Source organism: Pleurodeles waltl, chromosome 6 (assembly GCF_031143425.1).
Source record: "Pleurodeles waltl isolate 20211129_DDA chromosome 6, aPleWal1.hap1.20221129, whole genome shotgun sequence".
NCBI lineage: Eukaryota > Metazoa > Chordata > Amphibia > Caudata > Salamandridae > Pleurodeles > Pleurodeles waltl.
Window position 1 is genome coordinate 412671739 of NC_090445.1, and position 25785 is coordinate 412697523.

Genomic DNA, 25785 nt, shown 5'->3' on the forward strand with positions numbered 1-25785 from the left:
CACTGTGTCAGACAGAATTGCACAAAAATAAAAACCAGCATTTGCCCTATGAAAGGCAAAACTGCACGGTAAGCTGGGAACCTGAAAAGGGCACCTACTGGAGACAGAACTTTGTCTAATGCTGAAAGTAAAGCCTGCCTTAAGGAAACAGAACGTCACATGAAGACGTTGCCAGTATGTTCCGGATGGGCAACAGAACTGCACAAGAAGCTGAGAGCAGGCCTCACCTATGGGACACAGAACAGCACTTGGGGTAGAGGGCAGGGAGTGCCCTATGGAAGCTAGATCAAAGTATGCAAAAAAGTGATGGATTAAATCCTTGAATTAATCCCAATCACCGATAATTACTCAGGCCACATCCTAATCCATTGTCACTATGCACACCATGCTACCTCAGTTTGGAACCAACTATTTGGAAATCAGCCTTGATTCTGCTCCAAAGGGAACAGTTGAGACCGAGCTGTCAAGCCAGGTCCTCCCTGAACCAGAACACAAGCAACCTAGGACTGGTTTCACCCTAGTTAGAGCTCTTAAATCGGTGTGCACAGGACCCATGTCTGGACATACCTGTCCTAATTAGGGTGGCATGTCAAAGTATACAGAAAAGTGTGAAACTGGTCCTGGGTTGCTTGTGTTCCATCCATCATCCCCACATAATCTTATTTACACAGTGGAGAGCTTTGTACAGCAGCTATAGGAGGCCATATAGAAAGCCACTCGACTTTCCCAAGAGTAAGCTTGGAAATCTGCACCAAGCGCAGCTTGCATGGCTGCCTTCTGGAATGTCTGTGAATTGGAAAAAGTATGAAAAATAAGTTTCGATGACAAGAGCGATCACCCCACATATTATACATACTTTTTTCATGAAATGGGCAATTTACGTCTTGGAGAGCGTTGCACTGTCAAGCTAGACCTGAAAAATAAAATTATGGCATGAAGGTTCCTCCTGCAGCCTGAATTTGTTTGTATGCTTTTCTGGATAGGTGCAATGTAAACCGTTGGGGGAAGGTACCCCCATCCTCTTCACTGCCTGATCTGTTTATTCCAATTTGTGCTCAGCAGTTCGTTGACTTTAACTGACTCCCTTTGCAATGTATCATGAAAGACATGTACTGCAAATGACTGCTGAACGTTATACAGTTACAAAACAATGTCAGTTTAAAGCACCTAGATGCCGCTGCACTGAAAGTTCATAACGTTCATTTCAATTGTCGAATAATTTAATGAATGAATCGTAGAAAATAATCTGTGTGCCCAACACATGATGGGCCAACAAGCCTCGTGTTTATCGTGCAAAAGTACCAGGGTTCAAGATCAAACAGGAACTAACAACAATTTATGGCCCATCACTGTTGGCCAAAACACATTTTGTGCTGCAGATCTCTCAACCTCTGACACATGTCACGAGATAACAACATGCAGGTTCAATACAGACAGGATTCATAAAGTCATGTTTGCTTAGACTGACTGTTGTTTGCATAAAGTGTACTTCCTCCTACCCTAGGTGGCTGTTTGAAGGTACTGTTACCTGTTATAGTACAAAGGTCAGCCTAGAAAATAAAAATTGCCGCCGCTGTGAAGGTAAAAAGCACAAACAGAGGGAATGCCATATGTTGGGATGTTGCTTCCACGATGTCACTTCCTGAATTGTCACTGGTGTTGATGCTCGGGTAATATCACTTCGTGTGATACTGATGTCTTTAAATAAACAAATAAAGTACTAACTCCTAATACATTTTGAAAATGTGAAAGCCTTCCCACTGCTGCGCAGCGAAAAAGCCCTGGTGCCGCCGCCCCTTGGCAGATCGCGAGCCCTTACTTCAGCACTTAAATTCCTGTGGCTCCCTCCACCTTCCTTAGAGCGACCACCTTTCAGATAGTCAAATTCTGGACCGCAACAGAAAAAAAATCCAAACAGGAGGTCGATTTCACTATCACATTTCACATTTCTAGACAAAGTGACAGTTTTACAGATCCTACATAATAATGCAACTAACCTTATACAAGAATGAAAAGTGAAAATGTGACACGGGCATTTGTTAAAATTGATGTGTGTCCTAGCAGAATATTTCCTCCTTGTATAAAGGAGATTAAATTATGACCTTTTTAAGAATATAATTTTCTCATCTCTTTCAAACTCCTACACCGATCAGAGAGAGCCCGCAGCTCGCTCACTTTCCACATCGTGCTGGCTGGTAGACATTGAAACAGATTGGTAGTAAAAAGCATTACCGGGGCAGAGCATGTAGGGCTCCCGTGCAGCTGTTTTCGAGACTGGCCCTTTAATACGGAACTGTGCGATGTGTCTGAAAAAAATGGCCCATTGCTGACACTGTAGAAGTGTCCGAGAGGTCCCTGGGGCTGCCTCAGGACTAGTCTGCGGGCTGGAGTGGAGCCACCTGAAGAGTGGACAAGATGGACGCACCCAGGGTGGACTAGCAACATCCATCCGCCCTGTAGTTCAGTTATGCTCTCATTTTACAACAAAACAAAGTACTTCATATTCAAAAAGTGGTTCAGTTACAGGGTTGCATTGCCCTATGGGATCTAATAAAAAGCAGCTCTTGTGCAACTGAGGCAAAGGTGTGGGTGTGGGAATAGCTTAGTTATACATGCACATCACTAGCATTTACCCCAAAGATTGGCCCATAGATCACTTATTAGTGTTTTAGACCAACCAGTGTGCGCCGGCAGAGGTTAGCGCCAATTTTCTCCTTCTTTCGTAACGTCTTTCAGTACATCCAGACACAGTAGCATGTTACCTGCTCCAGTGTTTAATTTGTAAAATAAAACGTGCCGGTGCTCAAAGCCCTCCTCTGAAACACGCGGCTGCTTCATTTAAATGTGCGAGCACGAAATACTGAGGCAGCGTAATCCTGAAACCATCTCGGGCCTCTTCAATCTATTTAAAGCCACTCACCGCCCCTTCAGAGCACTCTAGCAGCTTTCTGATTTCTACCTTTGTGACGCTTTTTCGTTTTTCTCTTCCTCGGTCTTTCCTATATGTGTCTTTTGCTCTCAGCAAATGCCTGAGGCAGAAGAATAAGCGCCAGGCCTGAAAAATAAGTGCCGGTGCTCAGCACCGGAAACAACAAGCACAACTTTAGCACTAGCTCAGTGGCATTTCTGAGTCAGTAGCGCAGCCCATGCGAGCAGCATCTTCACACACTCATGCTCCAGTACCAAGACGGGAGGCCACGGACAACAGTTTTTCGTCCCCCACCAGGCTCCTGAGCGCTGAGCAGCGCACTCAAAGGGATTGTCGGTGGTCATTGCCTTTGGGATGGTACAGACAGGCCTTCGTCTTTTGCAGTTCTAGCCCCTGAACCAATGCAGCGGCTCATGTCATTGGGTACCTCGGTGGCGGCAGCAGCACTATCCACTCAGGCTTGATGGCGGGAGCATCGGGCAGTGTGATGACTCTGTGAATGTTTGTTACGCAGCTCATGGTGGGAGCTAAACTGGGAGAGTGGAGGAACTTGTAGACTTAAGGTCAGGACTGGCTTCACTCTCTGGCAGCTACCTCTCTGTGCCCCACACCCCTGGGGCACACTGAGCTTCTCCTCCTGCACAGTCTCTCCTCCTTCTGAGCAGGCAGGCTTCTAGGCTCTAGGCAGGACCTCAGCTTCTCCAGCGAGTTGCACACATCAAGTGATGTCCCCTCAACTTTGGAAGACTCGCTGTTATGCAAACACGAGCAGTCCTTTTAACATCTGAGGAACACTCCCTACTTGGGCATTCGGAACTGGAATATAGTTGGGTGGTTTGTATCCCACTTTTGTACATACTTTACAGACAGGTGATGAAGATCGGCTATCTGAGACCTCAAAATTAGTTTGGGTTGGTTCTTATTCAAATGTTATTTTCAAACTGCTCTCCAGAAACAGCCTGTTTCCAAAATTCACAGTTTTCACAGGAAGTAACAATGAGACTGGCTCCACGCAAGAGTACCCAAAACACAGACACAATGACGTGTAAGATCTCAGCACCTAGCTGTAATCACTCTAATTAGGCAGTATTGAGGAACAAAGAAAAGGGAAGCGCCTGCCTTGAAACTTCCTCACCCTGAGGAACAGAAACTGTAGTCTCACTGTGCACCGCTACAATCTGCCAAATGGCAGTGCACAGGAAGACATAATCAAACGTCCTTTGCTAATAAGGCCCTCATGGAACTTCTAAAAACATTCCGGTCTCTATCCTTCTTGCATAAGTGTCTTGGTCTTCACTCTCAAGCCACAGAAATTCAGGCCATACACATCCAATGTCTGAAGGAAGTTCTGCTCATTACCCTCCATCTTTTGTCATGCTAAGCCTGGAACATCCAAAATTGATCCCACTGGCTTCACATACAACAGAACTTTACGTGCATGGGGTCTATAGACTATGCTCTGTCTTGACACTGAGAAAAGGCTTGGTCATAGTAGAGATTCACAAAACACAGCACACTCACACCATCACTTTATGTAATACACCTAACACGTGGACAGGAATCCACTGGCCACTATCAACGTATGCTTTGTGCACCCCTCCAGGTCACAGAGCAGGTACTGGAGCTCACCTTATTTCGGGCAGGCCTTGGCAGGCCTTGGCCTTGATGCACACGTTTGATTAGAACAATGACAGTGCCAAAATGAAAATCATGATTCCAGGTTCACACGCAGTTGTGTGCTTAAGGTACAGGTACATGCCTGTGCACCATGCATGGGACATTCCTATCCCAACACACACAAGGTGTCTGTTAGTCCCAATGCAGAAAGATGCGTGGAGGTCACCGCAATCTATGTTATCCCAAATACAATGCATCTTAAGAAACTTCAGAATGGGTAAAGGTGTTTTCCTCAAAACCACTGACACATAAAACCTTTTGGAAAATGACCATGAATCAGTTTGTTATAGGGGGACACTCCTGTCATGCTGATTGTATCACTGTTGAAGGGTGGACATGGGGCAACCCAAATCATCACATCAAAGACTGCCCCTTTTTAATTGGCTCTTGAAATGTTGCATTTGAGATGCAGAGCTCAATGTGAGGTCATAGATCACAGAGATTCAGGAGTGGCCAAAACGTTTCATGACAGTGAGGAGAGAGTCAGGAGGTGTCAAAGATTTAAGGACTGTGCCATATCTTGAACCTCGCTCCCTGACCCATTGTTTGAAAATCAGGCAAAAGCTGCAAAGATTAGAATTCCAGGACTGGAATTCAAAAGTAAAGATTTAAGAACTGAGGCACAGCATTTCTGTAATCTGTGGTCCTGGATAGGGCTGAGGGCGTTCCGATGTCCAAGGTGAAGGCAACAAGTTTGCCTAGCAGAGACTCCCTAGGAAAGAGACAGTGTGGGCACAGCGAAGGAAAAAGAACGAGCAGATAACACAAATTGGAGGAAAGAAGAGAGACATTGAACTCTGTCAGAAGTTGGGTAGAGTGCTATTTGCAAGTGTGACACAAACCCACCCAATTACAACCAACTGGGTATCTGAGCACACAGATTATGAAGATGTGGGAACATTGGATCAGATTTTACAAGTCTGAAAATCTAGCGGATAAAATCACATGAGGCGCGAGCTGCAAGCAGCCTCGGCTTCTGGTCCCTACCCAACACTCTTTCATAGCACAAGGGGCACAAATAACCTTCTACCTGCAATCCCAGAGCCTCTGATGTGTCCTGGCACCTTCACTACCCCATTTCCCCCTCCTCATCATGCAGCACTTACATCAGACGGTAAATTAGATCAGGAGCGACCCCGGAAAGGCGACACTGCATGCAGATTTGGAACCCGCACAGATCTCCTGCCTGGCGCTGAGTAGTTCTAATGGGCATGTCAAAACGAGATAAGCAACCTTGATGCAGAGGCAAGACCTGCAGCTGATTGAGAATGAGCTTAAATCTTTGTGGTGCGTGGGTTCACTGTCGTTCCCAGCCAGACCGAGGGCTCGTGACGGAGGGAAGGAAACCTTTCATGCTTCCGACCTGGAGTGTCCAAGGAATTTTTGAAGGGTGCCCAGGGAGGGGGTGAGGTGGGGTAATATAGGACCCAGTACCGCTGTTCAGTGGGTCTGACTGCAGAGGAAATTGTGTGGAAGGAAACTGTAACCCATTAGAAGGCTGGAGAGGACTTTGGTGTGAGCTACTTCCGGTAATTCTTGAGATCGTTAATGGTTCACAGTTCTGTTTTGAGCAAGAAATAGGTACAGTAGTTTTGTTTCTTTCTTATAGTCCTTCCCTACTCTACTGTGCTGCATGGAAGATAGCTCCAGCGACCTGAGTGATAATATGGGCGAGCGCTACAGAGATGAGATTATCATACATTCATGCAGCATTTCAGAGATTTGCATGCAGTGCATCATGTGTTTGTTTACTTTTATGCTGATAATACTGGTTGTGATCGATTTTTTTAAAAATCGAAAATTAAACTTAAAAAGTATATCCACCGTATAATAGCATCATACCTTAAACACAAAGAAAACCAAAAGAATATAACATCAATTAAAGATGTGCTGAATATCACCCATACCAATCCTCAAAAAAGTGTAGACACTTTCAGACAGTTTTATGAAGAGCTAAATTCTGAAGATAATCAAGTTAAAACTGAGCAATGTCTAGAGTATTTAAATAAACTACAAATCCCCCGACTATTGGGAAAAGATAAAATGTTCTTAGCCAAACCAATCTCAATAATTGAAATTACAGAGGCTATCAACACACTAAAACACAACTAAGCTCCTGGCTTCAATGCCAAATAAAAAAAAATATTTGCCCACCCCCTCCAGCTCACTCTAATAAATTTACACAACAACTATGCCTCTTTTGGGAAAATCAATGGTACGGCCACTGAAGCAAACATAGTTGTTATTCCTAAAAAAGGAAAAGATTTACTATTACCAAAAACCTATAGACCATAGCTTCCATAGCTATAATTTTGGATGCTGAAAAGGTATTTGACAAAGTCTCTTGGACATTCCTACAATAGTCTCTCAGAACTTTTAACCCTGGAGAAGTCTTTATAAAAATAGCCATTGCCATGTATAGTAGCCCTAAAACACGTATCTCCCTGAATGGTCTTTTATCCCTCCCATTTGATCTTGGAAAAGGCACTAGACAAGGATGCCAACTTTCTCCTTCACTTTTTTTACAGGCTCTCGAACCCCTACTTTTATACATGAACAGTAATCCTCAAATATCAGGAATTGTCTTCCATGGGAAAACAATTAAATTATCAGCCTATGCAGATGACATCCTAATTCTCTCTGACAACCCCCACTCATCCAATAGACCCTCATGGGTACAATCGATCAATACTCTAGAGTTTCAGGCTACAAATTAAATAAAGACAAATCTGAAGTGAAATCTCTGAAGCCAATTGGATTAAAAACCCTCCTAGGTGACTCAGGCCTTATTTGGCAGTTGAAATACATAAAATATTTAGGTATCAAGTTTGGTTCAGATTTGATTGACACTCTAATTCATAATGAACATTTAACCTTACAAACAATTAAACAGCTACTAGATGGCTGGTCACCAAAATTCATTACCTGGTGGGGCCGCATCTAAACGATAAAGATGATGATATGCCCCATTGTTAATTACTTAATTAGCATGCTACCCCTGACGCTAACTGATGACTTCCACCGTAAACTGGATAAAATGATGAACAATTTTATTTGGCAAGGTAAAAGAGCTAGAATAGCCTTACACAAACCAAGATTACTTAAGATCCTAGGAGGCCTCAACCTGCCCAACCTTAGACACTATCAAACAGCTTTCCTAGCCAAACAAGGGGCTTACTGGCTCTTACCCCCAGAAAACTATACTCGGCTGTGGCTGGAAGTTGAAAAAGCTATATTGGAAAACCTTGATCCAGCCACCCTCCTTACCTCTAATGACAAACATCTACCATACTATATACAGGGAGTGCAGGATTATTAGGCAAATGAGTATTTTGACCACATCATCCTCTTTATGCATGTTGTCTTACTCCAAGCTGTATAGGCTCGAAAGCCTACTACCAATTAAGCATATTAGGTGATGTGCATCTCTGTAATGAGAAGGGATGTGGTCTAATGACATCAACACCCTATATCAGGTGTGCATAATTATTAGGCAACTTCCTTTCCTTTGGCAAAATGGGTCAAAAGAAGGACTTGACAGGCTCAGAAAAGTCAAAAATAGTGAGATATCTTGCAGAGGGATGCAGCACTCTTAAAATTGCAAAGCATCTGAAGCGTGATCATCGAACAATCAAGCGTTTCATTCAAAATAGTCAACAGGGTCGCAAGAAGCGTGTGGAAAAACCAAGGCGCAAAATAACTGCCCATGAACTGAGAAAAGTCAAGCGTGCAGCTGCCACGATGCCACTTGCCACCAGTTTGGCCATATTTCAGAGCTGCAACATCACTGGAGTGCCCAAAAGCACAAGGTGTGCAATACTCAGAGACATGGCCAAGGTAAGAAAGGCTGAAAGACGACCACCACTGAACAAGACACACAAGCTGAAACGTCAAGACTGGGCCAAGAAATATCTCAAGACTGATTTTTATAAGGTTTTATGGACTGATGAAATGAGAGTGAGTCTTGATGGGCCAGATGGATGGGCCCGTGGCTGGATTGGTAAAGGGCAGAGAGCTCCAGTCCGACTCAGACGCCAGCAAGGTGGAGGTGGAGTACTGGTTTGGGCTGGTATCATCAAAGATGAGCTTGTGGGGCCTTTTCGGGTTGAGGATGGAGTCAAGCTCAACTCCCAGTCCTACTGCCAGTTCCTGGAAGACACTTTCTTCAAGCAGTGGTACAGGAAGAAGTCTGCATCCTTCAAGAAAAACATGATTTTCATGCAGGACAATGCTCCATCACACGCGTCCAAGTACTCCACAGCGTGGCTGGCAAGAAAGGGTATAAAAGAAGGAAATCTAATGACATGGCCTCCTTGTTCACCTGATCTGAACCCCATTGAGAACCTGTGGTCCATCATCAAATGTGAGATTTACAAGGAGGGAAAACAGTACACCTCTCTGAACAGTGTCTGGGAGGCTGTGGTTGCTGCTGCACGCAATGTTGATGGTGAACAGATCAAAACACTGACAGAATCCATGGATGGCAGGCTTTTGAGTGTCCTTGCAAAGAAAGGTGGCTATATTGGTCACTGATTTGTTTTTGTTTTGTTTTTGAATGTCAGAAATGTATATTTGTGAATGTTGAGATGTTATATTGGTTTCACTGGTAATAATTAATAATTGAAATGGGTATATATATTTTTTTGTTAAGTTGCCTAATAATTATGCAATGTAATAGTCACCTGCACACACAGATATCCCCCTAACATAGCTAAAACTAAAAACAAACTAAAAACTACTTCCAAAAATATTCAGCTTTGATATTAATGAGTTTTTTGGGTTAATTGAGAACATGGTTGTTGTTCAATAATACAATTAATCCTCAAAAATACAACTTGCCTAATAATTCTGCACTCCCTGTATATATATATATGAACACCAAAAATGTATTTCTCCAAATTGGCAAAAAACTGCAGTCTAAAATGAAATCCTCAAATCTTTGCCGCAATCCAAACATCAAATATAAACATCAGATTATTCATTGGTAATCCGGGATACATCAGGATTTATACTACACCAAACAACTACGCACCTCTCCCAACCCCTTAACCTTTGTGAATCTTTTAGAAATATACCATATTAAGGTTCAGGAATTCTATAATTTTCTTTAAATCAAAGTAGCGCTATCTAAATCTAATTCTCACCATGATGACCCTTCTATCCACTCCCTGATCTCAAAAGTCACAACCTAGGCCACCAAGTATTTAAAATCTACCATTTCTTCCAACCACACACACCTAAAAAACTTGGGAAGATTCTAGAACTTTAGAATGGTCACTTTCACTCTGAAATTTCTGAACCTGAGTGGATAGAAATTTGGAGATCAGTTACTTCACATAAGGTTACTCCTATACTTTCACAAACCAAGTTTTAGTTGCTACACAATATCTAATGGACTTCATCCCACCTACACAGGGATGAAATTAGTAGACACACCTACATGTTGGAACAGCGGAGAAGGAAAAGGCAACCTGCCTCACTTGATTTTTCACTGCAGACAGGTTAAAAAATTCTGGAATGAAGTTATCTCTTTTATATCCAGACTCCTCCACATTAAACGCAAAGAGAACTTCTGATACATAATAATGGGCTTCTTAATTCAATCAGACCGCCTACTTCTTGACCTCTTACTAACAGCAGCAATAAAAATCAATTACCATTAATTGGAAATCTACACATAGTACCACTTTTTTACATGAGTTGAACTGGATAACTCAAATCTGGGGAGCAGACAATACTGCTCTCCAAAACTCCCAGTGGAAATCGCACTTGCATCACATATGGGGCTCCTTGGACAAATACTTTGCTTCCAACAAACCACCATGAACGAACATCTTGTTTCCACCCTACAGGAAATTTATGAATAACTTACTCTCAACCCTAAAGCACCCCAAAGATATATATATCTGCGGCGTACCCCAGGGTTTGTCCCTCAGCCCGACCATCTTCAACGTCTACATGGCTCCGCTCGCTAACATTGCCCGATCCCACAACCTTAACATCATCTCATACGCCGATGACACCCAGCTGATCCTCTCCCTCACCATGGACTCCACCAAGACCTGCCTCCACGAAGGAATGAAGGCCATCGCTGAATGGATGAAGAGCAGCTGCCTCAAACTCAATTCCGACAAGACGGAAGTCCTCATCTTCGGCTCCGGCCCCTCCGCATGGGATGACTCCTGGTGGCCTGCCACTCTCGGAACCACTCCGACTCCCACCGACCATGCACTCAACCTGGGATTCAACTTGGACCCCTCACTATCCATGACCCAGCAAGTCAACACCATCTCCTCCTTCCGCTTCAACACCCTCCGCATGCTCCGAAAGATCTACAAATGGATACCCGCCGAAACCAGAAGAACAGTCACCCAAGCCCTTGTAAGCAGCAAACTGGACGACGGTAATGCCCTTTACGCAGGAACCACGGCCAAATTCCAGAAGAGGCTGCAACGCATCCAGAACACCTCTGCACGCCTCATCCTGGACATCCCCCGCCACTGCCACATCACAGACCACCTGAAAAACCTACACTGGCTCCCAGTCAACAAGAGAATCACCTTCAAACTCCTCAACCTCACTCACAAAGCACTGCATAACACCGGACCAGAATACCTCAACAGACGACTCTCCTTCTACACCCCGACAAAGCATCTCCGCTCCGCCAACCTCACCCATGCGTCTGCAGAACTACAACTGGCGGTAGATCATTCTCGCACCTCGCTGCCAAAACATGGAACACTCTTCCCACCCACCTGCGCCAGACCAAAGACCTCCTTACTGTCAGGAAAATTCTCAAGACCTGGCTGTTCCAGCAGTAGCAGCACCCCCCACTCGCCTTTTCCCCCCACCCCTCCTCAGCACCTTGAGACCCTCACGGGTGAGTAGTGTGCTTTACAAATCCCTGATTGATTGATATATAACAACCCATATTTTCCAGCAATATTATGATTCAACCTACTCCACTTACCCATTTGAAAATCACTTTTCCACTCTTTCTCCCTCTACTCTATTAGCTCTTTCTTTTTATTTCCTTTCTGTACCACTCAAATTACTATAACTCAGTCTTCATATATGCAATCACACTGGAATTTTCTTAATGCATATGCCCTGGAAACAAGATGTATGTATTTGTACACTGCTTTCCTCTGTTTTAAAAATTATAAATGAATAAAAAACCTTTTGAACAAAAAAAAAAGTATACCCATCTTGAACTAAGCAAGGAAACTTAAGCCACCCAGAGGGTGTTAGTAGGCGTCCTTCCCCCAAGAAAACTATGAAGAATGGGTCAAATTGGTTGACATTATAATGCCATGCTTACAAGTGTCTCAATAATTACGCATCGTCAAGTTAATACAAAAAGGGTAGAAACCTGGCCTGGCATGTGACACATACAACAGCAAAAAAAAAACTAGAACAAAGTATTGTCACCGTCTGGTGTCAGTGCCTAGTGTTGGGTTTTCATCAGCATTCCTGCCCCACAGCCACTCTCTATTCCTTGATCCCTCAAACTCTGTTGCCTCTGCCACCTTCCAGGGTATGTGTAGTGCAGGGCTAAGCGCCGCTGTGGGAGGTAGATGGAGGGCCAGCCCTGTCCATACACTGGCAGCACCTCCAACCCGGCTGCAGGCATCTCCTGGCACTGCTTGAGGTTTCTGCACTGTGGCGAAGCACCCATCTTGGATGGCTGAGTCGTCTGGGACCACAACACTCGTCTTTGTGCTCTCTCCACTGCATCCCTCAGTCAGAGAGAGGGAGACATGGAGCAGGGCAAGCTATGCCCTCGGTTTCTTCATATGTTGAGACTAAAAAGCCTCCTGAATAGCAGTTATGCTCACTCTTAACAAGTGAAAAGGCACCATTTCAAGATGGCTAGTTAGTTGAGAGCAGTAAACTAGTCAATCGCATGAAGGCAAAATCAACTTACACACAGGAGAAACGGCGTTCCATGTTTTCATCAGAAGGAACACGATACACCCTGGGAAAGTAGGTTCAACCTCCTATGCTTCCCAAACCTCTATTCCTTATCTCTGACTCCATATGATTCACAATACATTTTGCCCTCCTGGCGCGAAAGAGTTGATATGCCAAAAGTAAAAAACAACCATAGGCAGTGACCTCTGGTCCAGTGGAGATGCAGAGTTTGAAAACGTTGTTGAGGTGAGTTGCTTCTTGTCAAGATAGCAGGAGACCTGAGACTGCATCTCATGCCACTTCTAGTCTAAGATCCACATTATATGCTGGGTGATGGTACAGAGCAGTAATCCCATTTGCAGAATTATCAAATTCGCAGGTATTGGTAGATCCTCGATGAGGAAACACCAGATTTCAGCTTGCAAAACGTCTGAGGTGGACAAAAATACGGAGAATGCGAAATTCATCCAGGAGCTGTAATCCTGCCTCAAGGACAGAAGATCTACTAAAGATCCTTCTGTGTCCATCGGTAACTAATGATGTACAGGGACTAGTGAAAGGAGAAAGCTTTAGGGTTATATGAAGCAGGGGATTGAAAGACTAAGAATAGTGAGCTAGAATAGCAAGTAAGATGCAGTGTAATTAGTGCAAATCTCACGTGGCTTCTTTGCAGCTAACTCCATTATGGGCATGTCTCCAACTAAAGCTGCTTAGCTGTTGCAGCATTGATTCATGAATTCGCAGGCACATCCCCGTGGAATTAGAGCTACAAGGGCAAGGAACACTTTGATTCCTTGCAAGGTCTTGGTGACAATATTTTGGGGAGAAATATGAGCATGCGTCACGCCAAAAAATGTTTTAGCCGCTGACAATTAGCCTCTGACAACCTATGAGAAAAGTAGATAAGATGCTAAATCTCCAAACATGTAATGATGTTTGATCAAACTTGAAGCAAAAAAGGATGTTAAAAAGAATCACTTTATCTCTGAGAGAACAGTTCAGGGCTCCTCGAACACCAGTTTGTCAGCCTCCTGGTCCTCCAGGGTTCACTAGCAGCTGCCAGAGATGATGCTGCCATGTCACCATGGTGCCACTAACAGCTGCCTGATAGGATATTTCCATATCGCAATGGTGCCCCCAACAGCTATCCCTAGTTTAGTGTAAGCAGAAGGCGTGATTCAAATGGCCTGCAAAGCAGGTAAAAAACAAACCTTTCAGTTTCAAGCCAGATGACACTTCCTGTCTGACAGTGAAGTATCTGACAGTCCTATAAAGTGACTGCAGATTATTCTGTTCTATGAAGAAAAAGAGCAGTAGCTGGGTGTCTGTAGAAACCAGTGATGGAAACACAAGATGTAGAAGGATAAGCCTAAATGCTGGAACAGGCTAATGAGGAATTAGGCATGGAACTTTGGGCATGAGGCAAGGTAGAGACTTAAAACTCTTATTTAATGCGGCTTGCATGAAGAAGATTAGATTCTCTGCCGAGGAGCTAACGTGTTCTCTGCCAACCATTATGGAGCCAGGCACTTAAGATGGTAATCTTGGGTTTATGATGGAGGTAGAAGAGTGTATCCAGTGGTCATCTCAGGAAGCATCACTCCCTCTCTGAAAGGAAGGCGCAATGAGTCATCATTGACCGGAGTCAGCAGATACTGCACAGCAGATATGTGCTAAACCACTTCAAGCCATAGCATCATTTACAACAAGAGCCATTTCGGGATTTTGAAGGGGTTTCAAGAAAAGTGCAGTTAGTACAAAGATATATAATAATATCAGTGACTATGACAGGACCATGACCGGAAAACACATTCTAAGTACGCCTTATCTTAACCATCCTGATGCATCATGTGTCCTTGTAGTTGTCCTGGAAGGAAGATGCCACTAAATGAGGGTGATCACAACAGCTTTAGTCCTACACTCAACATCAGCCTTTAGATATGACCCCTGCAGAGTTTGATGGAACCTACCAAGTTTATAAAGGCTTTCTTTCTCCATGACGTGAGTAGTCACCGGAAGTTGAACTTTCTTCACTCAGCAAGCAAACAATAGTCGTGCCCTATTTGTAAATCAAGAGTCTCTTCCATATGGTAAATTGAAGTCTTCCATCGAGGCCTTTTGGGCTCTATGACTGGTTTGCCTTCAAAACATAGTGTAGTGTCCCAGGACGCAGCATGTTGCAATTTAACATGTTTTTAAAGAAGTCTCGGAAGCCCCATATGCAGATGCTGTCATATTAGGAGAGAAAACCTTAGGCGACGAGAATCCACCTGTTCCTCATTGACAAGGGGCACATTAAGTCATATTTCTTTGTGGTGAAACAGAAGCGTACGGGTGCAGGAAACCTGGAGGAGTGAGCTGATGGTTCCCTCAGAGATGTAACTCTACCTGGAGGAGATAAGCCCACTCCTAGAATCGTGCTAAAGAGGCTAATAAAACAATCAGCCTTTTTATGGAAAATATCACGCAGACCACAGCCACACGAGGCTGCTGTAATTCAATCTGCCAGCACTGAATACTGAGGCAGCGTAATCCTGAAGCCATCTCGGCCCCCTTTAATTCATTTACAGCCACCCCTGCCCCTTAGCTCATCCTGAAACGTTCTACTTTCTCCCTTTATGACCCTTTTTAGTTTTTCCTTCTTCCGTCTTTCACATATGTGTCTTTTGCAAATGCTTTAGGCAGAAGAATAAGCCCCAGCCCTCACAAATAAGTGCCGGTGCTCAGCACCGGAATCAACAAGCACAAATTAAGCACTGATAGCACCGTGCACAGCCCACCCCTCTCCACAGAACAAACAGAACAGAATCAGTTTTACATATCTGTTGAATGTTACATGGGTGTAGAATCTGAAATAAAACGTGGCCCGACTCTGTCATGTCTTATAGCGGAAGTAGTTTTGCAAAAGTGAGAACAGGTGGGTGTCAAGAGACTTCTGGCACAGCCTGAGACCCTCTGAACAAGTTCTCTGTACCACACTTCTCGCCCAGAGTCTTGGTTATCGGCAGGAAATCCACACAGTGCCATCTGTTTCCCTGAAGCTTCCCACAATATCCCAAATGCCGTGCGCCATGTGTAGAGCTAGAGAAGGTGTTATGTTTGTGGCAATAGAGCAGGACGTGTAACAATTAGGCCCCAGCATCTTCGGCTTAATTCTGGAAACATCAGTTCCAGATGTTGCCTCTTGGACCACCACCGAAAGGTGGCTGTGAAGGGTGGGGAAGTGTGGGATGCTGGGGGGCAAAGGAAGTGGGTAATCATATTATGGTCAACCTAACAATGTGACCATGATGGCTGCCGATGTAGAGCTACTGAACCCCCACCTCTTGCCTCCTTCCAATAGTATTTAATTGTGTTGGAAAGCAGAGGAATCAAGAGCTTTTCTGCATCAAACAATACACCGAAAAACTTCACCTTCGATTGCAGGTCCATAGGCTTTCCAAACAAATGGTATAAGATTTTTGGCTGAGAAGTGACAAACATTGTGCATTTGAGACTACCAATTGACACACTTCATTAGCATGCAGGAGCATGGACACGGCAGAGTCCCAGATCTGACTACTAGAATGTCATGTCAATGTCAATCAGACTTTCTGATAGTCATGTGCACTGTTTGCAAGTCAAAATGCTGCAGTGCACATTGTGGTGGCCAGGGAAAGCCAGGAACACGTATTTGCCATAAAAGGATAACTGAGTCTGAGAAGTAGATGCAATAGCAGAATAAAGTGTGCACTCTGAATATCGAAGCCAGCATTTCGAGGGAGGCAAATCGCGAGGATAAAATATCTTATCCAAAATATTGAAAGGTAATTAATTAGTGGTTTTCCACACCTAAATCCACACTTACATGCCTTGAAGGTATATATCTTCAAATTACGTAGATGTGGAGCAGGAACAGTGAATCTATAATTCCTCAATATGCACTTACCTCTTGATATTTTTGTCTTCGATTTTGTTTTGTCAATGATATGCCTGTACCACGATATTCATGGCCTCGATACTCAACAGTACAATCGCAGAATACTATGGTAGCTTCTATTTACACTTCACTGCTGGTATTTAAATACTTCTGCTAATCTGGATAATTGCATCTTTAAATGAAAGTCACAAGACTCCATCCCACTTGTCCTTTTAATTGGCCAATCTAACCTCCCTTTGCCCTTTCTTGTAGACTTGGGATAAAAAGCTGTTTTCTGCCTAGGCTTCCTTGAAAGTACTTACTTAAGCCTATCTCTGAGATGCTTTGAGATGTTTCCCTGGTACAACGTCACTCCCATCAGTGTGAGGGCATGTAGATGTCTAGGAACTTGCAATCTGAAGAGGTGCTGCGGTTGAGAGCTGTGGATCATGACTCAGGCAAGAAGCATTTTTGCGCACCAGATACCAAGCTATGGCCTCAGCCATTCAAACCACATATGTGAAAGAGCCATAGAAGTGCTATTGTGAGAACAAGCTATTATGAAAAAATCTAGACATTAAAGCGAAAGCAAAGGTAAAGATTTGCATTTGAGGTTTGCCTGACAAAAGCAGGGACAGGCAACAACAGACATCTGCCGATATCCCTCGGGGCTATTGCCCTGGGAATGGTGCAAGGGGGTGGGGATTGTGTGTTACTAGCAGTCCCTCTGTCTGACTGCCCAATAGGTTGCACAGCCTCCAATTAGCGTATTTGAAGGGTATCTGCGCACTACCACTCACCCCAAACACCATGGTCAGTGTGCGGTGTTTCCCCATCCAAACTGCGCTTGCGCAGTCTATTGGCAGACAGTGACCGACAGCTCAGACCTTTTTGATAAGGTCAACAACCACTCTCAGATCTTTTGCTTGGCTGTAGCATTATCTTGTCACAACTAAGAAGATGCAGGTACCAGCTTGTAATCTTGGTACTAATTTTTGTAAGGCAAACATATCAACATCGCCCTTGCTTGGGGTTTTCTAATCACGGTAAGTCGAAGAAGGCATTTGACAACATATCCAGACACTGACTGTGCTGTGGGCAAATAAGACTATTGCACAGATGGAAATTATGAGGTGAGTATGATCAACTTTAGGCTTCCTCATCTCACCCTGGTAAGATGGTACTACCAGGGTGGACTCAACCTCAGTTTCAGGAAGTTCTTGATAAAAGATATTGGATAAAGGGGAGATTGATAAAGAAATGCCTAAAAATACCTCAAGGTTAACTCAAGCGATCTCCTTCATTAGTGTGTACTTTCAGTGGGGTGAGAAAGCCTATGATGAAGCATGCCACGAGATGTATGTGGCTGGGGCTTCCTTATCCAGTAAAATAGAAGCACAACTCATTGTCTAAAGTTGGTCATCCTCCCCAATGTGTTCTAAGGGAAGACCCTGATCACGTTTGCATCATTTATGGTTACCTACTGTGGACAACTAACCTAGTAACATTCATTAGAAATTGAATCCTTACCTACTCAAAGCTCTCAGAGTGGATGATCATGATGCACTCTTAATAATTTTAAATATTATGGCATTGCTGTTCGTTGCCACACTTCTCCTGATATTACCAATTAACATTGAACATTTGGAGGTTAATATTCGTGTTAATAATGTATTATTTAATGTGGTAAATATTAAATTGGCAGCAGCCTTCTTTAAACCATATGTAAGTGGGAAACATAAGGTTGACACATGCGGGTGGTGGTCTGGCAGAGGGTGGGCACATGGCTTGATGGTTTACACCACGCATAACACAGTTCTTCCAATGGAAATAGCCAGTACCTTGGAGAACAGATGCTATGTTTCAAACCAGTTAAATACCGACTCCCTGTTGTTCAGAATTTCACAGGTCAGATAAATAGTACCTAGCTATAGGTAATAGTACCTAGCTTTCTACGAAAAATGTGCAGATTTGGGACACAAATACCAAAACATGTCAAAGTATTTACCAGGCCTTATCAACCTGTAAATATTAATTAATGGGCCCTGCGATATTTACCTCTAGATAATCCCAAGAGTTCAGCAAAATCTGACCCTTTCGTAATTGTGACACACGTGCAAAATCCTGCACAGATGGCACAATTTAGCATGGCACCTGTAATCAAGGCCTACACTGTGAAGCTGAGATTGGGGCTGTGAGGCCACAGTGGCGGGTGGGGCGTGTATTTAATCATGCCTTGTTTCTAGCCTGAGGTCTCTGCATCTATAGTCATCACTGGAGGACTATATCCCACAAGTATGAAGAACAGGAGGCTCAGAGGCCATGGGTAAACACACAATAACACAAGCATGAAAGCCCCACTAGCGTTTCGCACTGGTGTTAATTTGATTTTCACACTGTCTCAGTTCTCAAGTCTCACATTCTGTTTTCCCCTCTGTGTCTTCCAGGAGCTGGTGAATCAGGAAAAAGCACAATTGTCAAACAAATGAAGTGAGTATTGCTAAGGTGCATGGGGTCACTAACGGGGGTACACTAAAAGTTGAACAGCATGAATCAATAAGTGTGAAGGAGAGATATCATATACTGTATCAATAAATATATAATGTGGAGGTCTGCAAGAGAACACCAAACAAAGCACATTTAAACCTAGTAAAGTGCATTCAATAACCCTATATGTAGTCAGATTGGTAGGCATACATGTATAGTTCCATGTTTCACAATCCAAAACATGGCTTCTTCATGTCTACAGCATCCATTTTAGGACATCATCTTTCCTCACTCTTCATCCCTATCCCTTATCCCTAGTTCCCATCTATCATTCCTACTTCTAATCTATCCTCAATACATCTCTTCCATCATTCCTGCTTCTCATCCCTACCTCTCATCAACCATCCCTGTTTCTTATCCATCACCCCTACTTCTCTTCTGTCATAACTACTTCTCATCTATAATCCCTACTTCCCATCTATATCTATCTTCCCTACTTCTCATTCTTACGTCTAATCCATCATCCCTGCTTCTCTTCCATCATCCTTACTTCTCACCCCTACTTCTCATCCATCACCCCTATTTCTCACTCATCATCCCTAATTCTTATCCCTATTTCTCACCCATTATCCCTACTTTTTATTCCCCATCCCTGTTTCTCACCCCTACTTCTCACCCATCATTACTTCTTCTTACCCTTGCTTCCCCTCCCTGCTTCGTATCCCTCATCCCTACTTCCGTCCATCATCCCTATTTCTTCCATCATCCCTACTTCTCTTCCATCAACTCAACTTCTCCTGCCTACTTCTCATCCATCATCCCTACTTTTCATCCCTACTTCTCATCAATCGTTCTTACTTCTCATCCCTAGTTCTCATCCATAATCCCTACTTCTCATCCATACTTCTCATCCATCAACCATACTTTTCATCCTCGCTTCTCATCCATCACCCTTAATTCCCATACCTACTTCTCATCCATACTGCTCCAATCCACCATACATCATTCCTACATATAATTAATCATCCCTACTTCTCATTCATCTTCCTCACTTCCCATCCATCATTTATCATCCCTATATCGTATTCCTACTTCTCATGAATCAATCATCATCCCTACTTTTGATCCATCATCCATACGTCTAATCCCCACCTCTCATACTTCATCCATCATCCCTTCTTCTCATTCCTCATCGCTCAGGCATACCAACACACTTTCAATGCTATAAAGCATACCTTCACATGGATTGGTTGGCAACAGCCAATCCGAGTTAAGAGAGAGGGCTGCATTCTCTTGGTCTAGCCATTGAAAAACAGCCTTCTCATAGCACGCTGTGCAGTATGCTTCTAGTGAATCCAAGACTGTACAGGATTTCATTTTATTTAAGTGCTTTTCTATTTGCATAGGCCTCTGCAGAAAGCTCTGATAATTTGGGAAAGACATGGGCCCTGTCTTGGGACATAAATCAACACTTAGAGACAGGGGAATACAGTTCATCTTAAATCTTGTTTGTTTTTTATTTTTATTTGTGAGGAAGAAACTGTTTTTTTTAGTCTTAGGCTGCCTTTAGTTCTGAGAGCTGTTTCTTTCATTTCAAATGGAAGATTTCAGGAGCCGGGCTTCAGTTTTTTAAGAACCCAGGAAGAGCAAGGCCTGTACAGAGTTGGTACATATGAAATCCAAACCAAAAAGGTTTCTGGATGGACTGTATAGCCATCTCTGAAAGTGTTGATTTATGAATCATGCCGAACTATCAGCGCTTTCCACTGAGGACTGGGTAAACAGAAAAGCACTCGCTTAAAAAAAAATGCTGTACAGCCTTGAAATTCACTGAGAGCAAACACGAGTTGTATTTCCTTTCCTCTGTCCTCAATCAGCATGTGTACTGAGAAGGATGTTTTGTCAGTGGCTAGCTGCTAGACCAAAAGAATGCAGCCTGCTCCCTTAACATTGATTGGCTGTTGCCAGCCAACCAGTGTGATGGGGTGTTTCACAACATTGTAAGTGTGTTGGTGTGACTGAGGGAAGAGGAATGAGAAGTAGGGATGATGGATGAGGAATAGGAATTAAAAGTAGGGAAGGTGGATGAGAAGTAAGGATGACAGATGAGAAGTAGGGGTGATGGAGAAGTAGTCGTGATGGTTGAGAAGTAGGGATGTGGAATAGAGATGATTGATGAGTATTAGGGATGATGGAGGAGAAGTAGGCATGGGAAGTAGGGGTGATGGATGAGAAGTAGGGATGAGAAGTAAGGATGATGGGTGAGATGTAGGGATTATCGATGTGAAGAAGGGATAGTGAATAAGAAGCAGGGGTGGGGGATGAGAAGTAGGTATGATAGATGAGAAGTAGGGATTATGGATAAGAAGTAAGAATGAGAAGTAGGGATGATAGGTGAGAAGTAAAGATGATGGATGCGAAGGACGGATGAGAAGTAGGGATGATGAAAGAGAAGTAGGGATGATAGAAGATAAGTAGGGAAATGGATGAGAAGTAGGGATGATGGATGAGAAGCACAGATGAGGGATGAAAAGTGGATATGATGGGAGAAAAGCACGGATGATGGATGAGAAGTAGACATGAGGGATGAGAAGTAGGGATGATGGAAGAGAAGTAAGTGATGGTGGATTAGAAGTAGGGATGAGAAGGAGGGATGATGGATTAGAAGTAGGAATGAGAAGCAGGGATGAGGGATGCAAAGTAGGGATGGTGGAAGAGATGTAGGGACGATAGATGAGATGTAGGGATGATGTATGAGAAGTAAGGATGATGGATGAGAAGGAAAGATGATGGGTGAGAAGTAGGGATGATGTTTGAGAAACAGGGATGAGAAGCAAGGATGAGAAGTAGGGATGATGAATGAGAAATAGGGATGAGAACTAGGGATGATGCATGAGGAATAAGGATGGCCTAAAATGGATGCTGTACATATTGACAGGACTCCTGTTTCCATTCCTTAGCTGTTATGCCAGAGCTTGTTGTTTTTGCATGTGTTAGTTCAATTGGTTGAAAGGAAGAAAAGCAAGAACTCCAACTTACAAAAGCATTATAATGGCAAATGAAAATACAGAACTAAGCACATGGAGCAAAATGTAGCCTTGCTCAGGTTGCAATGCAGCCCTATCTTAGCACATGCTCTGCAATCCGAACTGGCCAATTCTTTGCCTGCCAGATCAATCAGCATCTCTCAAGCATTTACAAATATCCAGGCCCTTAAAATGCACGCAGCAAAAATAAATCTGCAATGTCTTTTAAACATCTGCAGTAGCAAAGATGAAGGCCTTTAGGGCACATTAGACTTTTATTTCTGTTAGGACAGTGGTCACTACACAAAATAACATGGTAGATCACGGAGGAACATCAGGAGGATTTACAGTGGTCCATGGGACTGCATCTTCTCTCCCTGATGCATACAGCTGCCCCTTGCAATGGCACAGTATCCACAGTACAAGTGGTTACCAAGTGAAATGGGCAGTTGGTCAATGTTCAATGCTTTACAACTGCTGGAGTGATTGCAAACCAAAGATATATTTTCTTGCAAGTCACTTACATCCTTTTTACTTGCAATTGGTAATGTTGACATTGTGAATTACATGTCACTTTGATGCATCACAATTTTTGTTTTTTCCCTGCAAAGCCTGCTGCTTAGTGGACCACAGGTTTTGCAATAAAAACATGATTGGTACATCAGGTCCATGGTATCCTTATGACATGGAGCAAGGTTGCGAAAAGGGGCTGCTGCAGCCCCTATGTTGCGGAGGAGGTGGCCCAGCACTTCAGGAACCCACAAACAGCCTGATGTCTGAGAATACCAGAGGAGCTAGAAAAGTTTCAGAGGCCCCTCGTCACATTTTGCTAGGAGATCTTATCACTTTGCACTACACCACTAGTGGCAATCGTACTTCCAACCAACACCATTAGACACATTGAAACCGCTCACCAAAGTGTAAACCCCGTAAGTAACAGACTGGTTCATTCTACAGCTGGGTTTGAGGAAGTGCATCAGGGACATGAGTAGATATTTTGGCAGCTTCCGGATCTCTCTCACCACAGTCCGCTTGTTCCTCTTCTTGAGGGTAGCATCAGTTTCCTCAATCTGGGCCTCTGAAAGGCAGCAGTGGCACTGCTATCGTGGCTCTATTCACCAGGGAATCTGGGCCTTCAGAAGGAAGTGACCTCATGACTGTGGAGCTTAGAGATCTGGGAGGAAGGGCTGGAGTTGTGTGTTCCATACATACAAGATGGTGTGCTGCCAGATGCTTGTGCCCATGCAGCTTTGTCACCACTAGAGTCATTGACCACAGTCCCCCGCGATAGTGTGGCTGCGTGGTTAAGACAATAGTTCGGTGGACAGACCTCCCATTACCTCTGCAGTGTGAAGCAAAGGCAGTCTGGGGGAAGGGGGATTGCGGGCTGCTCTTTTATACCTTTGATTTTATTGTTTCAAACAAGCCAGACGTGACTAACAAAAAGATAGATACACTTTCATAACACTACAGGTGCTGTGATGAACCTGAGAAGAACCTGTCCAGAAGCATGCTTGGTGAAAAGGACTCTGAGCAGGTGTTGCTGAAAATATACCAGTGTAAAAGCTGGACTGTCAATAACATTATTGAGGACCTTATGCATCTTTTATCGGTCTGCCCTCCACCCTGGTATGCCCTCATAATGGATTCCATCGCAGACGTAACCAGCTGACAGGTCAACTATACCACATGGATAGTGGTTGATGCCTTCAGTGGATGGCTATCTCTCTTTCCATCCCAGACTTCCAATAGCAGCAGCTTTGGCTAAAGTCTATTAGGAGTCCTCAAAGGATTATAGGGCTCTCTAACATCATTGAGTGTCATTCCGAACTTCTGGAAGGAACTGTGCAAATAACTGAACAGTTGTCTGTGTTATTGTTTGAGACATCAACCCAAAGAAATAGCCAAAACGAAATAGCACTAAAACATCTGATCACAGGGACTTAGTTATCATTGCTGCAGCAGGTGCAGTTTCACCAGGGTCAAGAGGACCGAGGGTCACAATGCACTCAAACACTTGCTATCTTTTGCTACCAACAAAAGGGCCGGGGTTCAATTTTAATTGAATGCATTAGGGCGCATGGCACCCAAGCTAAGCCACTGCCTGACTAAGTCACCAAGTGCAGCATATTAGCTTTAGGCCTTATCTGAATTCTATGGCTACAGCAACACCACACATACCTCAGCAGGCTAGAAACCTCTCTTTGGTGCTCGTATGTGCCACCCAATGATCCTTCGTCTACATTCACTTCAAACAGTAAATAGTCTGGAATACTGAAGGAACATATGCTGGTTAGAAAAGACAATAGGATATTTGAAAACGGTCTCTACTAGGCTCGGGAAGTCCCAGGTGCTCAACTCATGTTTCTATCATAAACATTTGTAGTTTTTACTCATTTAAGCATCTGTATCCACGTCAGAAAGGGGCAATGCACACCCGAATTGAAAGTCATTGTGGCAGCTCGCTTGATCTTACCGAGGCATCTGAAAATCCCCTTTCTGTTCCTGTCACAATCCCATCAACGTCCCCTACGAATCCTGAATTCGGCATCACTCCTTACTCCGAGTAGGATTTGCCATAGGCCCTGGGAACATGTATCACTGGCATCTGCTCCCTGATGAGTTAGAACATCCTGTTAATTTACCATCATAAGGGTTTATGAGAGGAAGCGATGGTAGGCAACATATTGCTAGGCCCGGTGCTTAACTTTCCAAACAGCCCCATCAGACCCACACTCCTCCCCTCATCTGGAAAGTGGCTTTCATTCGCTTCTCATCAGGACCACATCAGGGCATCAGCAAAGGGGTACCTGTATTCACTGATTCCTGCCTTCTAGAGTTACAGGCCGGAGATGCCTCTCCTTAAAAGCCAGACCTTTTCCATTACCACATTTGAAGAGGAGAGTGGGATCACCCAGTGGCACTGCATGCCAGGGGCTGATTTGGGTGTCTTCCTCCCAATGGTCTCTCTCTCTGCAGCTCAGCAGCAGTAAAACTGACATCAGGATCTGCTCTGCAGCAACCTTGACAGTGATTCGAAGACACCCATGGACTGGAGGAAGGGATGCAGCCGCACTTTGGGCCATATGTACTAAAGCATTTTCCCATAGACACAGAATGGGTAAAATCCTTTGGTCCATCTGGCCCTTAGTCCATTCATAAAAGATGACAAGTGCTCAGGCGGTGAACACTTTTGCACTGTGGAACACCTGAACTGGTTACTGCTAGGACTCGGCTTTAGTACTTGTGTTTCTCATCCAGGATCAACATGCCTGTTATTTAGTTGTACTGCAACCTAGTCAACCTTGTATATTACCCTTGTGGACTCGTATCTAAACGTCCTTGCCTTTTACAACCTGGATCATATTCATAGGAGGATATTCCTGACCATTCAGCTTTACGTAGGGGTTCTGTAGAGAACAGCATCAGCACACACAGGTGGGTATCAAAGCATGATATCTTTGGAGTTCCAAAAAGGATGGGAGAAGCAGAAGAGAGGTATTCTGCATATTCCCCACTCTCATGAAAGATCCCTTCCATGCTGTGTCCCTGCAACAAGAGAAGGTGTTTCTCTGGCCTATGTTAGTGTTGTACATCTACTGGACTTAATGTGCCCTACCTTATTGACAGGGATGCTGCCAATCCTTCCTATCAAGATCTGCCAGACTTTACAAGAGACAAATAGATTCAGGCTAATCAACATGGAGCCAAAAGGTGATGGAAGTTCCTGAGCTAGCGCTACTGTTGTTTGAATAAGGTTGGCTCCCTTCTGTGGTGGCACAGGCAAGGTCAACAGTGATGGAAGTGCTCTCTCAAGGCATTCATAGCGGTCCAGAAGCATCCTCTAGCGCAGT

At 43.9% G+C, this 25785-nt stretch overlaps 1 protein-coding gene across 1 annotated transcript in view; it reads left to right on the forward strand.

Moving 5' to 3' along the window:
- Positions 1-25785, forward strand: part of GNAT2 (G protein subunit alpha transducin 2) — a 78883-nt gene that overhangs the window by 13338 nt on the left and 39760 nt on the right. The window contains exon 2 of the mRNA XM_069238357.1: positions 18866-18908. Within this exon, the coding sequence (XP_069094458.1) occupies positions 18866-18908 (43 nt within the window). The remainder of the gene's footprint in view (positions 1-18865; positions 18909-25785) is intronic.